Raw genomic sequence first — 13,622 nt, forward strand, 5'->3', positions numbered from 1 at the left:
CCTTGGTACTAGAAGTACCAGTTACAAGGGACTTATCTGGGTGCCAGGGTCTGCCAATTGTGGATACAAAAGTACAGGTTAGGGAAAGAACACTGGTGCTGGGGCCTGGTTAGCAGGCCTCAGCACACTTTCAATTGTAAACATAGCATCAGCAAAGGCAAAAAGTCAGGGGGCAACCATGCCAAGGAGGCATTTCCTTACAAGCACCAAAGGAAATAGTGAATGATAATGGCATTCAATTTGTTAATAAACATCTAACTACACACATTAAGGTAGCACTCTATTCCCCTTCCTCAATGGTTTATTGGAGTGTATAAACAGGTTTTTGAAAGACGGCGTTGAAACTGCTGCAGCAATGGGTTATGATGTAAAATAATTTATATTGAGAAAAAAACACCCTGACCTCATAGTACTACTGGGGTTCGTCCTTTTCTATTGTTGAGCAAAAGATTTCCCAGGTGTGTTACCTGCCCTGACCTGGTTGAAGAGTTAAACAAGAGCAAGTTTTGGGATTTTCTTCAGTGTTATCTGAAGTACCTGCTGAAGAGAAATGTTGCAAGGTACTTTTTGATAGAAAACACAGTCAAATAGGTTGATTTGGTGAATGGAGATTGGGTAAAAGCCAATTATAAGTTTTCTTCCCCTTTTCATGTTGTGATAGTCTCTGAGGGTTCAGTGTTGTTACAAAACAAGACTTGGTGGAGCAAGAGAAACATCATCAAGATCACAGATGAGCAAGCTAAGAAAAAGGTATCTGTGAAGGGTGTTAATTAAGAAACTTCTATCTGTGAAGAGTGTTAATGCTGAACAGGGCTATGATTTGTTGGTAGATCAGCAAGTGACAATGCCTATACACTCTGGGTCTGTTGGTACTATTCTGGAGCCAGATGGCTGAAACTGCAAGTGATGAGAATTCACATTCTTGTGAATTTAACTATCCTGAGTGAGATTTAAAAACTGTGCCACCCAGGCAGGAAAGACGTGTTGGGAATGTGGGCATGCCCCCCAAATTGAAAGATTACTATGCAGCATGAACTATTCACATTGTGATTCTTCTTCTTTGCTGTATTGTACACCATTGTTAAAGTATATATTTTTAATATTTTTTTTTTTTTATTTAAAAAGGGGAGGATGTTGCACCTCCTCTGTTTATGCTGTGTTGCTGCACTCGTGCTCTCTCTAGCAAATAGAACAGGTATTCTTATTCTTTGTGCTGCCCTCGAGAGCGTATCAGTGTGCCAAGCATTCTTGTATAGAACGTGTTTGGCTTTAATGTTGTTTGCCTCATGAAGTGTTCTGTATTTGGTTTTTAACATAGGAGAATTACTAGAGTAGTCTGCGTTTCAGTTTAGTCAGTTTCCTTTGGCTGACAGACTCGGGTTGCACTAGGTACTGGCTCCATGTTTTGTACTTAATAAAATAATTTGATTTAATTTACCTGTTTCCTGAGGATTAGTTTCTCATGATTCCACTTACAACATTGCTTCAAGTGACATTTATATCAGAACACAAAAAGAAACACCACATCAAAGTCCTGCGATTTTCACTCAACCCCACTTTACCCTGTGTCAAATTTCCTGAAGTGGCGTGGCTAAAGCAACTCTTCATAACTAATCAGTCAGGACTATAGAAGGATGTTTTTGTGTGGAATAAAATATGTTTTTAAATACCAATTTAACAGGAAAAGGAAAGATAGGACTAGGTCAAAAGAGATAAATTATCAGTAAAGTTGTACAGCTTAATGCTAAATAGGCGTTTAATGTGCACATAAGATCACCATGAGCAATTACTCTTTGGCAGGCAGTTCTTACCCTCTTCAATTTGGTTTTGAGTACAGAATCTGAGGTTCACAATGCATGTATTTGAAAATCTATAACAGTACAACACACATGAAAAAAATTTCATGTGCAATACCCCCAAGACAATTTGCTTTATAGGGCGATGAAACATTATTGAGTGTCCTTTAGCAGAGTTTGCACATGTGGAACATCATCTTGTAGCAGCTATTCTGGCATAAGGACAGCCTTGTATTTCTCATCAAAGAGTTTCTCATTTTCCTCTGAATGCAAATCCTTGGCAGAGATAGTCTGAAGGTGGACAGGGAGGTACTTGAACTCGTCGTCGTTGACATCAAATTCTTTCATTTTGGAATCCAACACCCACCAGCGCCCCAAAAAGCCCACATCGCACACCCGGCTGTGGAAGTCTAGTAGCCGAGGCAGGAGGTGCTTGCACTGGGCCTCATATAGGTTACAATCCTGGTCATAGGGGGCCTCATATATGACAGCAAAGAAGACCAGACTCCGATAGCGAAGGCGGCCCTGGTTACGTAAAGTTACTAACCGCTGTACGTGGCCCTCAGAGCACCCGTTCCGGGTCCAGGGAGAGAGGAGCAAGAGGGTTCCAACAGCATCCAGGAGACTAGACTGAAAAGACATTTCACAGGGGGTGTTGTAGTTACAAATGCCTGCTCCGGTAAGAAGGGAGAGATAAACTGCAGCTTTTCCAGGACGCTCTTTGACGCCCACTCCAATATCTCGACATGCCTCTGCATAATCATGCATTAGGCTTTTAATCCAAATACCTGTGCGAGAGCAAAAGAAATAAACTTTTTTTTAGCAAGATAAACACTTACAAAAAGCAGGAGTTAAATCAAGAAGTGACAATCTGTTGCAATTTAGATATTGGACAAAAAAAAAAAAAAAATACAAAAATATACCACACACATAAATCCTTAACTTTACACTGATCCATGAGCCTGTCGGTCTCCTAAATATTTGAAAGCCAGCCGAGTCAAGACCCACCAGGCTTCGTTATCCTTCATTTTTGCCAGGAGATGAAAAAACATCTCTCATGCAACAACTAGTCTCACGGATAGCATCTGAGTATATCCCTTCTAATGACCCCTCAAAGATATCCTTCACACAGACAGAGGCTCACATACAAAATCGTTTAGAACTCAGAATTTCTCCCTAACCACATTCTCGGAGATGGTCAGACTGTAGTGAGAACACAGCCCTTCAGAGAGCTTTTTTCCCTTCCCTGGACAAAGCGCTGCTAGGGTCTGTCCCTTCCTATCATTTCTTTTGCTGCTTGTGACATTTTCACAATCCCTCAGCCCACCCAGCATTAGTGTATGTTTATGTACCCTTCTACCACAGCAACTGTGTACTTTCTCCTACTCACCGACACTCTCCAGTGACTCTGATCCCTCACTAGCCATTGACGCTTCTTCTGCATTCGTAATCCTAACTATCAACCCTGCCATACTATGCTCGATTAACCCCTGTGATCTACCCTGACCTTTCAATTGTGACCAGCACGACTGCTACTAAGGCCTACGCTAACCCAAACAGACGTTTGTGTGTGCCTGGTGATTAAAGCGTGTCCCTACCATCTGCCTCAAAACCCATTATATGACCTTATCGATGTTGTTGACCCTTGTGCCCTTAGACCCTGACCAAGATAGGTTATTCCATTACAGATTGCACCCACCATGCTGAAACACTATAACTTACCCACTAGTCTCTTCAATGCCAGAGCATCACCAGCCGCAGACCCCCTAGCCTTTGACCCACACTAGCAATTTGATCCATCCATTACATTTTGCCATTACCTGACCTCACCAAGGTTTAACCTTGCCTATCACAAATCGAAAAATCTACTCACCCACTCGCTATGGAGAGCCACATTTTATCAGGTCGAGCTATATTTAGGACCTACTCGCCTCTTCTGGCAAGTTGACAAAGAACAGGTGTTCTGTTGAGCAGGAAGTGAAGGAGAAATAAAGATGCCTACAAATCTTACTCTTGTCACGTTTGCTCTGTGTTCAGAGTCAAAAGTCAGTTTGTCTTACAATTAATTTTCCTTCTGACTGCAGAGTTCCAGAATTTTGTCAGATTTTTCCTAACAAATTTAAATAGCTAAGTCAACTGTAAAAACATTAAAAAATATATTTCAGTAGTTGCGAAAGCCCATTGTTTGTACATCTGTGTGATGAAAAATATATTTTAATAGGATGGAAAAAAAGAACACTCTACTTGGTGATGTGCAAGTGAAATATTTTTTCTGAAGCTCATTTTCACAGATTGTGTATTAACAATAATATAGTTTTATCAGTAAAGCTGCAAGTTAATGGGAAGGTTTTTGGACATTTCTTGAAAATGTACTGTCTGTAAAAGACAGTGCGCTACCTCATCATGCTTTAGTAATATACTTATTAAAAGTTAGTGTTAAAACATAAACCGAGAAGCACGCCTGCCCTGATGGCAAAGCTATTAGTAAACTAAGGGGCAAGTCATGCATGGATCGTGTGTACCCTGTACGTGAGCTAGATATATTATACATGGAGCAAACATTTAGTAAATTTAATGAAACAAAAAAGAGGACCTTTTTTTGCAGAAATGCTGAACTCACATATTTGAAGGTGCACTCATTTGTGAGAATGAAGAAAAGGGCGACTGTAAAATACAATATTTGCGTAGGATCACACAATTTGAGACCCGATCCCAGGTCAAGTACATTACGGTTAGGTAGAGTATATTTTTCAAGCTACTCGACCTGCATGATGAGTAACATTTTTATGATTTTTCGAGGCCTGTATAGATGAAGCAACATTATAGTCTCTTAAAGTTCACTTATTTGAAGGTGCTCTCTTATGTGATAATGATAAAAGGCAGCTCAGAGAAATAAAATCCTGTTCTACAGCGGCTACTCTGAGTGGCACCTATGCTTTCTGGAGCTATTTGTAATGTCAAATATTCGTATCTCTGGTTCCCCTTATTGGATTTTTGTCATTTTGCTTATCAAATGTTACTCTTTTTCTAATCTGCTTTGAGATTTGCATTGTTTTGCATTTCAGCTTCATTACTGTTTTAGTATTGCATAAAAACTTTACACATCGCCTCCAAGTTTAGCCTGTCTGCTCTACCAGGGGGGTTGAGCTCAGGATTATTTAATGAAAAATTCTTAACAACTCTGACACTAAAGGCTCTATATTTTCTAACTGAGGATTTCTAAGTCATGTTACTGCTCCCCACTGGTCGAGAAGAGCAAAGGCTCCTAATCCTAGTATGAATCCAACATTTAAGAAATCCAGTAGTTTAATAGGCTTACCATAAGCTGGAAGAATGTCTATTCCTTCACCACATATCAAAGGATTACCAATAGTGAGAATATGACTCATATTAACTGATGCTGATTCTATTGTCTTAAATTCAACACCACCAAAAAACAACTTTTAGTTACTAAATATAGCCTTCAAACAGCCATGGTGCGACTGGCTGTAGGGGGTGGGGTCCCTTCAGTGCGTATGGAACTAATGAGACTATCAAATGAGGCTGGGCAGTTAACTGTAAGAGCAGTGATATTGCTTAAGCAAGAAACCACTAAAAGAAATGTTGCTTTGTCCTCCCAAGTCTCCTGTTGCACATACTCTGGATCATAGAAATTGGATGAACGGAGTATACCAGATCTATGGGACACCTGAATGACATCCTTCTGACCAGGGAGAAATTATGCAGAAGCAAGGCTGAACATTCTGCTTCGATGCAAAGAGGTCTCCCTCTAGCAGGCAAAGCTTCTTCACTAACTGCTGGAGCACACACTGCATCAATGACACGTTTGTGGGAGGCAACACTCTGCTCAGATGAACTGGTCACCAATTCTCATTCCCTGGCAAAAAAAAAAAAAAAAAAAAAAAACACTGCCTTTAGAGACTGAAAATTGAGCTATGCACATAGCTATTCTCATCTGCAAAAACAGTAAGAGGCTGAAACGGACAACCACGTTGATGAATGATGTAACTCACCACTAGCATGCTACTCACCAAAAAGCGATTTGACGCCTTGTCAGGGGTAGTAAGCACTATATAAATACTATTGCAATACAATACCCTGTTGCTTGTCCTTAATATGGAGATTTAGCAGCTGTGGAGCAAACTTCAAGGGTGCCAGATAAAAGGCGCAGGGTGCAATAAGTTGCTTCCAAATGGATAAAGAATCTGCTTACTGAACTGATCATTTTCTTCATGCGGAGGTTCTTCGGGGGGAGCACCCCACCCCCAACCTGCTGGCATCTGTAGCAACTTTTCTGGTTTGGACCAGAAAAGAGAAATCCCTGTGATAGGTCGGCTTCTTTCAACCGCCACTGCAGTGCCTGGTCCAGCTGTAAATTCACTGGCATCTCTTGGTCATAAATTTCAACCCGGGGTACCAAATGGTTCACCAGGGGATATATTATATAACCTGCACCAGGGCAATACAGTTAAAGTGGATACCATTAGTCCCTCTCGACCAATCCCTGGCTGAAAGAGCTCTGCAAGTTAAAAGGGATGATCGTTCCTTGACCAATGTTTGTTCTTTTGCTTGAGGCAGAAACACCGGTCTCAAAACTATCTGGAAACTGGCTCCTGTGAACCTAAAATATTGAGTCAGATGGGACTTTGGATGGCTTAACAACAATCTGTGTTGTTGACCCATATTTCAAACTTTCTTCCATACGCTGTTCAGCCTTGAGAAAAAAACTACAACAAATAAACCAGTCATCCAAATAAGGTAAAAAGTGAATTTCTTACTGGTCACAAAAATAGTTTACTCTGCCCCTACTGCATGCTATTTTGATGTTGTAGCAGTATTATGATTTTGATGATAATTGTCACTAACCTGTACCTACAGGATGTTGAGTGCGAGCTTCATTTGAAGGAGAGACACCCAGGCCACATCCCCTCCCTCATAAGGGCTGGATTGTGGTTCTGGACTGAAACGTGGGCTGAACACACTGCAGTTTCCAAAAATCTTCCTCTGAGAGGCTCTTGTTGGCAGCATATCATAATTCTGTACCAAAATGAAAGTGGTGTTTATCATGACGTTGCGTTGCTCAAAATCTTTTTGTGTGTCTAATAAAGCAGGATCGCCATGCCTGCCAAGCTTTCAGATTGCTTATGAGTGACATTTCCAAGGTTTCAGTGTAATCATGAGTGTCATCCAATGACTAAATGTGTGACAGTGTCACACTTTCTTGTGAAATGTACGGAAACAGATGAATATTAACACTTTTGATCAATGAAAAGCTCTGAAAAGATCTCAAAAACTGCTGCTAAACCCTGAAATGGGAAGTCTCTCACCTACTGTCCTACCAGCCAGAAACGACTCAAATGTGACAGAATTTGTCAGAGAAGCTCAGCAGCAGCTCAGCAACTCAGTACTTACAAGCAGAAAAATGGCACTTGCTACTTTTGTGAGCACCTCACAAACTACTTAATGTTTAAAATTGTAAAAATAAACAGAAAGCCACTCAAGCAAACAAATATATATATATTCTGAAATTAAAGTACTGGTGGAACAGCTACATAACAGTGTAAATAGTGGCAGTGAGGCCAAATGTCAACTAAAAAAATAATTGTGCATCCTGACTGTTAATGAACAGCTGTGCACACTTTAGGCGAGCATTCCACAAGTGTGGCTTTTAACTATGTGCTAATAAGACGACAAACTAGCTGATTCGAGTGCCAGAAGCAGAGATTGGGATTACCATGTCTGCCTGTTGAGTGTCAAGGTCGTTGTTCCTCAGGGTCCAGTATTACGCACCTAGCTTGCATTGAAGCAGAGCTAATGGAAAATGTTAATTTTTTTGCAACTGGAGTTTAGAGTTAATGTAACTGCATGTAGGGCCAGACGTTTCACTTTACTTCTCCTATGCTGGGGTCTTGGTGTGGGTGGCCCATGGGGTCCCTTTTGTGCCCAGTTATGTGAAGACAGACATCCAGGGGAGGTATATATTTCTGTAGGGCACATTGGATGGGAAGGCACACGCCATTCTTAAAATCTCTACATCCAATGTGGATGATCCTCATTTTTATTTCCAGTAACAGAATATGATGGGTGCAGAGATGGCTGGCCCTTTCATATGGTTTGGTGACTTCAACTATGTTATGGGTGGGGAGCGGGATAGATTCCCTACTAGAGCAGGCACAAAGCCACGCATGACTGCGGCAAGGGGAGAAGTTATGCATAACTTGGGGTTGCTAGAGACGTGGACGGTTCATAGTATGGTGTAGGGAGTCTCCCTTCTGTGTCAGACTTACAGTCAGCTGGATAGAATGCTAGTTGCTGGGTTCCTGATGAAGGTGGCTATCCTGCCTAATGCAGTGAGTAAAGACACACTGGCACACTCTGTGGCTGAATACCTGCAAGGTAAGTGGGGCACTGCTGGATCCAGGGCGGTGGAATGGGACACTTTGAAGGCTGTACTATGGGGGCATTGTTTAGGTTTGACAGGGTGCCCAGACAACTCCATTATTTGAATGATGTTGGAAAAAGGGGGGGTGACTATCTGATCCTACATCACACTGGCCTCTTATGATGATTAATTCTGATATTACAATACTCTAAGTTGCTGGCCACCTGCTTGAGCCCAGTGGTGTGGAGTTTAGTTTATGTTGATCAATTTGTATTTATTCCTGGATGTAGCACTACGAAGATCTGCGGCGCCTGACACACATCATGCATGAGGTTGAGAGTCAGGCGGAGGATTTGGCCTTGGTATCCATTGATATTGAAAAGGTGCTCGATGCGGTTGCTTTTTGGTACTTGTTGGCGTTCAAGAAGGTCATGAGCTTTGGACCTCAGTTTGGGGCACGGACATAACTGTTGTACACGAGCCCTGCGGCTCGGGTGAGTGGCACGCCTTTCCTCTAAGTGGGACATAGAATGTCGAACTGGGCAGGGATACTCCTTGTTGTCCCTGCTTTTTGTGTTGGCTGTTGAAACTTTGTCTGCGATGGGTTGTGCGGTGTTGGATGCTTGGGTGATTAAAGTTGGGCATGCTCCCCATGTCATCTTGCTTTATGCAAATGATGCCTTGTTTTATTTCAGCAACCTGGTTGCATCAGTCCCAGCTCTGTTGGGACTCCTCTGGGTGTTTGGTAAGGTGTTGGGTCTCTGTGTCAAAGTACGAAAGTCTTTGGCGTTTCCCCTGGAAGCGCTGACTGGGATCTCCACGGACCGGTTGCTTGATTGGGGGTTGAGATGGGTGACTAAGTAGTTTTGATATCTTGGTGTGCTTGTGGCGCATGAGAGAAAGCAGCAGTTACGGCACAATATTGAGAGGGTTCTTGATTCCTTGTGGACTTCTGTCCATTTCTGGAATATTCTACTCCGGTCCTTAATAGACAGAGTAGCGATATCCAAGATGGTGTTTTTGCTGCAATGCCTGTATGTGATACAGAATTAATTGTAGCCTTTTTCGGTGGAAGTTTCCGCTGGTTGAACTCCCTTCTCACCTCTCTCCATTGGGTGGGCCGTCATTCTAGGGTGGTGCAATGACTATGATAAGAGTGTATGGTGAAAGGGGCCTTGTAGTTCTGAACCTATAATATTATTATGCTCCAATTCAAGCTGATGTATATTCCCACTGCCATAGAGTAAACAGCTCCCAACGCATAGATACTTTATGTTTATGTGTTTTTTTGTTATGTATAGCACAGCGTACTAGCAGAGTAGGCTATAAGAAATGCATGGCAACAGTACGTTGGAGAATCAAGGAGCGCCCTGGACTCACTTGACACTGTGTGCAGCAGGCGCATCGCCTTCATATTGGATGCCAGGCAGCTGACCTGCCTTGATAACATCAGAGCTGGCAGGACAGGAGTGACTGTCATGCCGAGAGCAGTGAAGTGGTCTCTGACCCCAGCTGTCTGCTGACCAGAGTGCACTTGTGTCTGCTTGCACCAGCCAGAGGTGACAGGGGCACGACCGGCTACATTAAGTGGAACCATGATGTCTGGGGGCTGGTTCAGCAACAGCCGGTGGGCCCAGAGGATTGAAGGTGGCTGGAATGCCCACTCTGACCAACCTAGGTCACGAGAACGCCACTTGTTGGAGCAGGCACAGTAACTGGGCAAGGAAAAAAAAAAAAAAAGCTGAATGAAGGCTGGAGCTGCCGTCTGGACAATCAACTGTAGTGTGCACCTTAAGTCTGAAAACAAGAGAAAGTGTTGCAGAATCCACCTGCACTGGGCCTGGTGTGTGCTTGCTGTTGAATGGTATGGCCTTCTCCTCCAGACAATATCTATGTGTCGCAGATGCCGGGACCGGTCCTGGACAGAGCAGACTTGTTTTGTTTCCTTCGTTGCACCATTACGAAAACAATGTATCGCAGTCAAAGTTAGTTGAAGCAACCATAGCAACAATTCCCCAAAAGCCGACAGCTAAGAGCGCTGAGCACAGCTAAATAAATTGCCTGGGACAAGTAGTGACATAGCAAGCACCTTTATTTGTTAATTATTTTGCAGCGCCTCACGGCATATTCAATTTGGGGAGTTGGAAATGTATGACTAATGCATTCTAGTGCAGTGATGCGGACACTAACACGAAAATGTGTTAGTTTAACCCCTGATGCGTGGTACATGGCAGGGATGGATATCTTATACTTTTGTATTATGGCATCAATACTGCACATACTCTTGCCAACTACAGACACAAAAATAAATATAAATCAATATTATTACTTACGTGTGCCTGTTGACCATACTTGCGTGAGGACAAAAGAACAGGAATTGAGGCGAGCTGACTTTATGCTAATCGTCTGAAAGTTACAATAAGTCAGCCATACTGAAGGGGGGGGCGGGAGACAAGTGTTTTTTTGGCTTGGTGACATTTTCTATCCACAGGAGTATTCTCTCACGACACCAGGACTGTGACCAGGAAGACGAGTGAGGAGGTAATTAATGTTGGTGGTCATTTGATGTGAACTTCAATTGTAACTACAAACTTCTGTCACAAAGTAAATATTTACCCTTCAAATTGCTCAATAATGTTTTCACACCCAATATATATTGTACTTTATCTGTGCGACAGTCGGAGGCTCTCATTTTTCAAGATAATCATTAGAGTCATTTTCACTACACCCAAAACTTTTTGACAATATACTCTTACTGAATACTTGGAGTCTCAACATGCTCTATCCTATCATAATCGCTGGATCTTTCGGTACGGAAAAGCCAAGCACTGTTCTAACCTCACTCGGTGCTTTAAATGGCCCGGTACTGAGTACCGGCACTTTTTTATTTTGAGAGGGAGAGTACCTGCACTGCTCTAGAAAAACATAATACTTTTAATTGGAGAGTACCTGCACTTCTCGGAAACAAGCAGGTTCTCTGGTACAGAGTACCTGCACTTCTATTAGGATAGACAACAAACTTGTAACAAGTCCTCTCAACAATTATATTCAGGAATCTGAAGTAGTTGCATGAAACGTGGCAGAATTTGGACGGGTTGTATGTAATGCAGTAGTTTATATCAGTCCTCTCAGTTTCGAATACAACAAGTCCCCTCTCGGTCTTCACTTGCTATCACACTACGAAAGAGGAAAAGTGGAAGCACACTGGAAAAAGTGATTTCACTTTGCAGGTTATAGCATTTTAAATGCTGAAAAACTATGACAGGTTGAAATTCGACCTCGCTGTGACCGATCGTGTTTAATGTGACACCACAACGTTCTATGCTACAAGAACTCGACTCCTCCAAATCTAATGATGCCTAAAAAAAGTCCCAGATTCCAGCTTAGCTCAGTATCAGTAGATACCTCAATGTTCACATGTGAGTAGCGCATCCAGTCCAGTTATTTTGTTCTTAGCCATCTGCCATTCGTAGTTCTGTTTGCCCCGTTATGAAGTCAGAACTACAGGTGCCAGAATGCACAGAAAAAAGGTTGGACCAGATAAAGCTCTCAAGCACAGACCTTGACAAAAGTGCATAACTAACAATAAACCTGCCCGGGGGAATTCGCTAATCGCCGACCTCTCCCTTGAGGCCTCTTCCTGATATCAGCTAGATATCATATTTTGAACAAAGCCCCTATGACTCACCAATCCTCTCCAACCTCTTCTTTTTGGGCGGCGCTGCAGCCTCCCCTATTCCGGACTCGGTCGCAACCTTGGCGGCACTGGAACATGCTCTGCGACCTGCAAACCGCAGGACCCCCGCCATGATGTGGAACGAGTGTGACCGCTAAAGTGCCTGACTTCCGGTTTACGACATCCAGAACGCAGAGCCTTATTTCCGGACTACAAATCCTCTTTCGTGCGGAGTTCGACTAAATAAAAAAAAAAAAAAAAAACCTTTCGGAACTTTCCGAGCCACCGGCCTTGTTTTCCAACGGAGGTCTGCTATGCTCTCTCCTGGGCGATACCAAATACCCTAGGGCGGAGACTGACATGAGCCACGCCCCCTCAGTCTGTGGACAGGTGACTGACGTGACGTGGCAAGTGAAAGTCGAGGGCAGGTAAGATACATGGGGGGGGGTGGTTATCAGTTAGGGGCTTCCCTAGGAAAAGTCTTTACGAGGAGACAGTGGGGGAGTTATTCACACGAGGGGTACACATAGAACATCAATTTTTTGGTCCGGTAGCTGTAAGAGCAAGAGCGCCGACTTAATTTTCATAAATACCATACATTGTTCAAGGAGTGCACGTTTTCTGGACCCGACCATCCATGACCGGTTTAGACATATGCTCCTACTTTCCGAGTAAGGTTATCAAAATGCTCAGAACCACAGGGTACACAGTTTTTCATTCTTGGGCATAACCCAATGCTTTTTCCGTGGTGTGTGGTACGTTTATTTCAAATGAACCAACCGAACTAAACCGCATAATAACAGTAACGTTGTAAAAGGAAAGCCCATACTTGTTGTCCGATGCACCTGATAACCGTAAATGATAAGGTGCCACATTCATATTTTGAAATTCCGAAAGATCCAGAAGTTAGTACTTAAATATGACTTTGAGTACAACCTCCCGTATTGTTTTATAGCTTGTAAGTTCTGCCTTTACTCGTTTCACTGAATATTTAGAAATGAATTGGGCATTTCTGAATCTTTTTTGAAGTGATTTATTCAAGGATTTGTTGGTTTAAGTTCATATTCCAAAGTGAAAAATATAACCACCTTTTGCTGGTTTTCTCTGTTTTCACTAGTCTTAACATAAAAATGTTGGCCGGGCCTGTAGAATACCCGCAGGGTAGCACTGACAAACATACATTGAGGCCCGGATACAGGAATTTTCATTTGGGGCGGTGGTTGTGGGTGCTTTCGGGTGCGCCACTTTGGGCCCAGTTCGTCGCTACTGGCAGTAGCGTACAAGTCGAAGATTACATCATATCTATGCAAAGAGTCAGTCCCCATCATACAACTGATAGATTCTGTGTGTATGCAGAGCATTTAGAGAGTGATCTGAAAGTAAAGGCTATGCCTGTACCTAAGTGCAGACCCTCAAATCCTAGCAGGCCAGGCTACAACACAAGTACTTGAATACCAAGCATATAGATTCTGTGTGTATGCAGAGCATTTAGAGAGCGATCTGAAAGTAAAGCCTATGCCTGTACCTAAGTGCAGACCCTCAAATCCTAGCAGGCCAGGCTTCAACACAAGTACTTGAATACCAAGTATATTGTAATAGTAGCTCAAGATTAAGGAGGTTCCTGTTACCACACAAAAGCCTTGACATCATCGCACTAGAAAGACTGGGTATTCATTCGTTGCAATTTGTCCAGCAGTTATTCTCCGCACAATATGAACTTTACTTTTTTTTAAACATTTCTTGTCCTTTTTTTTGCGATGTACTCTCA

General features: G+C 42.7%; 2 protein-coding genes across 4 annotated transcripts in view; one reads left to right on the forward strand and one right to left on the reverse strand.

Annotated features, from left to right (window-relative positions):
- Positions 1 to 1,865: 1,865 nt before the first annotated feature.
- Positions 1,866 to 12,077, reverse strand: TIMM29 (translocase of inner mitochondrial membrane 29). Its single transcript, XM_069231521.1, has 2 exons — positions 11,867 to 12,077; positions 1,866 to 2,584 (listed from the first exon to the last, which is right to left on the reverse strand). The coding sequence occupies exons 1-2, from the start codon at positions 11,985 to 11,987 to the stop codon at positions 2,004 to 2,006; spliced, it is 702 nt and encodes a 233-aa protein (XP_069087622.1). The 5' UTR covers positions 11,988 to 12,077; the 3' UTR covers positions 1,866 to 2,003.
- An 18-nt stretch (positions 12,078 to 12,095) lies between these two features.
- YIPF2 (Yip1 domain family member 2) overlaps positions 12,096 to 13,622 on the forward strand; it is a 50,706-nt gene continuing 49,179 nt past the window's right edge. The window contains exon 1 of one of the 3 annotated variants that reach the window (XM_069231518.1): positions 12,096 to 12,282. Coding sequence is in view for 1 of the 3 variants with exons in the window: in XM_069231520.1 (XP_069087621.1) it covers positions 12,215 to 12,282 (68 nt within the window). In the remaining 2 variants the exon portion in view is untranslated. The remainder of the gene's footprint in view (positions 12,283 to 13,622) is intronic. The other 2 variants (XM_069231520.1, XM_069231519.1) reach the window with 2 other exon arrangements.

This window comes from Pleurodeles waltl, chromosome 4_2 (genome assembly GCF_031143425.1).
Source record: "Pleurodeles waltl isolate 20211129_DDA chromosome 4_2, aPleWal1.hap1.20221129, whole genome shotgun sequence".
Taxonomy (NCBI): domain Eukaryota; kingdom Metazoa; phylum Chordata; class Amphibia; order Caudata; family Salamandridae; genus Pleurodeles; species Pleurodeles waltl.

Bases quoted from the DNA above. Each gene is read 5' to 3' on its own strand.
- TIMM29 (XM_069231521.1), bottom strand. From the start codon at position 11,987: ATGGCGGGGGTCCTGCGGTTTGCAGGTCGCAGAGCATGTTCCAGTGCC. The intron at 2,585-11,866 runs GTGAGTCATAGG...GCTCTCGCACAG, and splicing joins GAAGAGGTTGGAGAGGATTG to GTATTTGGATTAAAAGCCTA.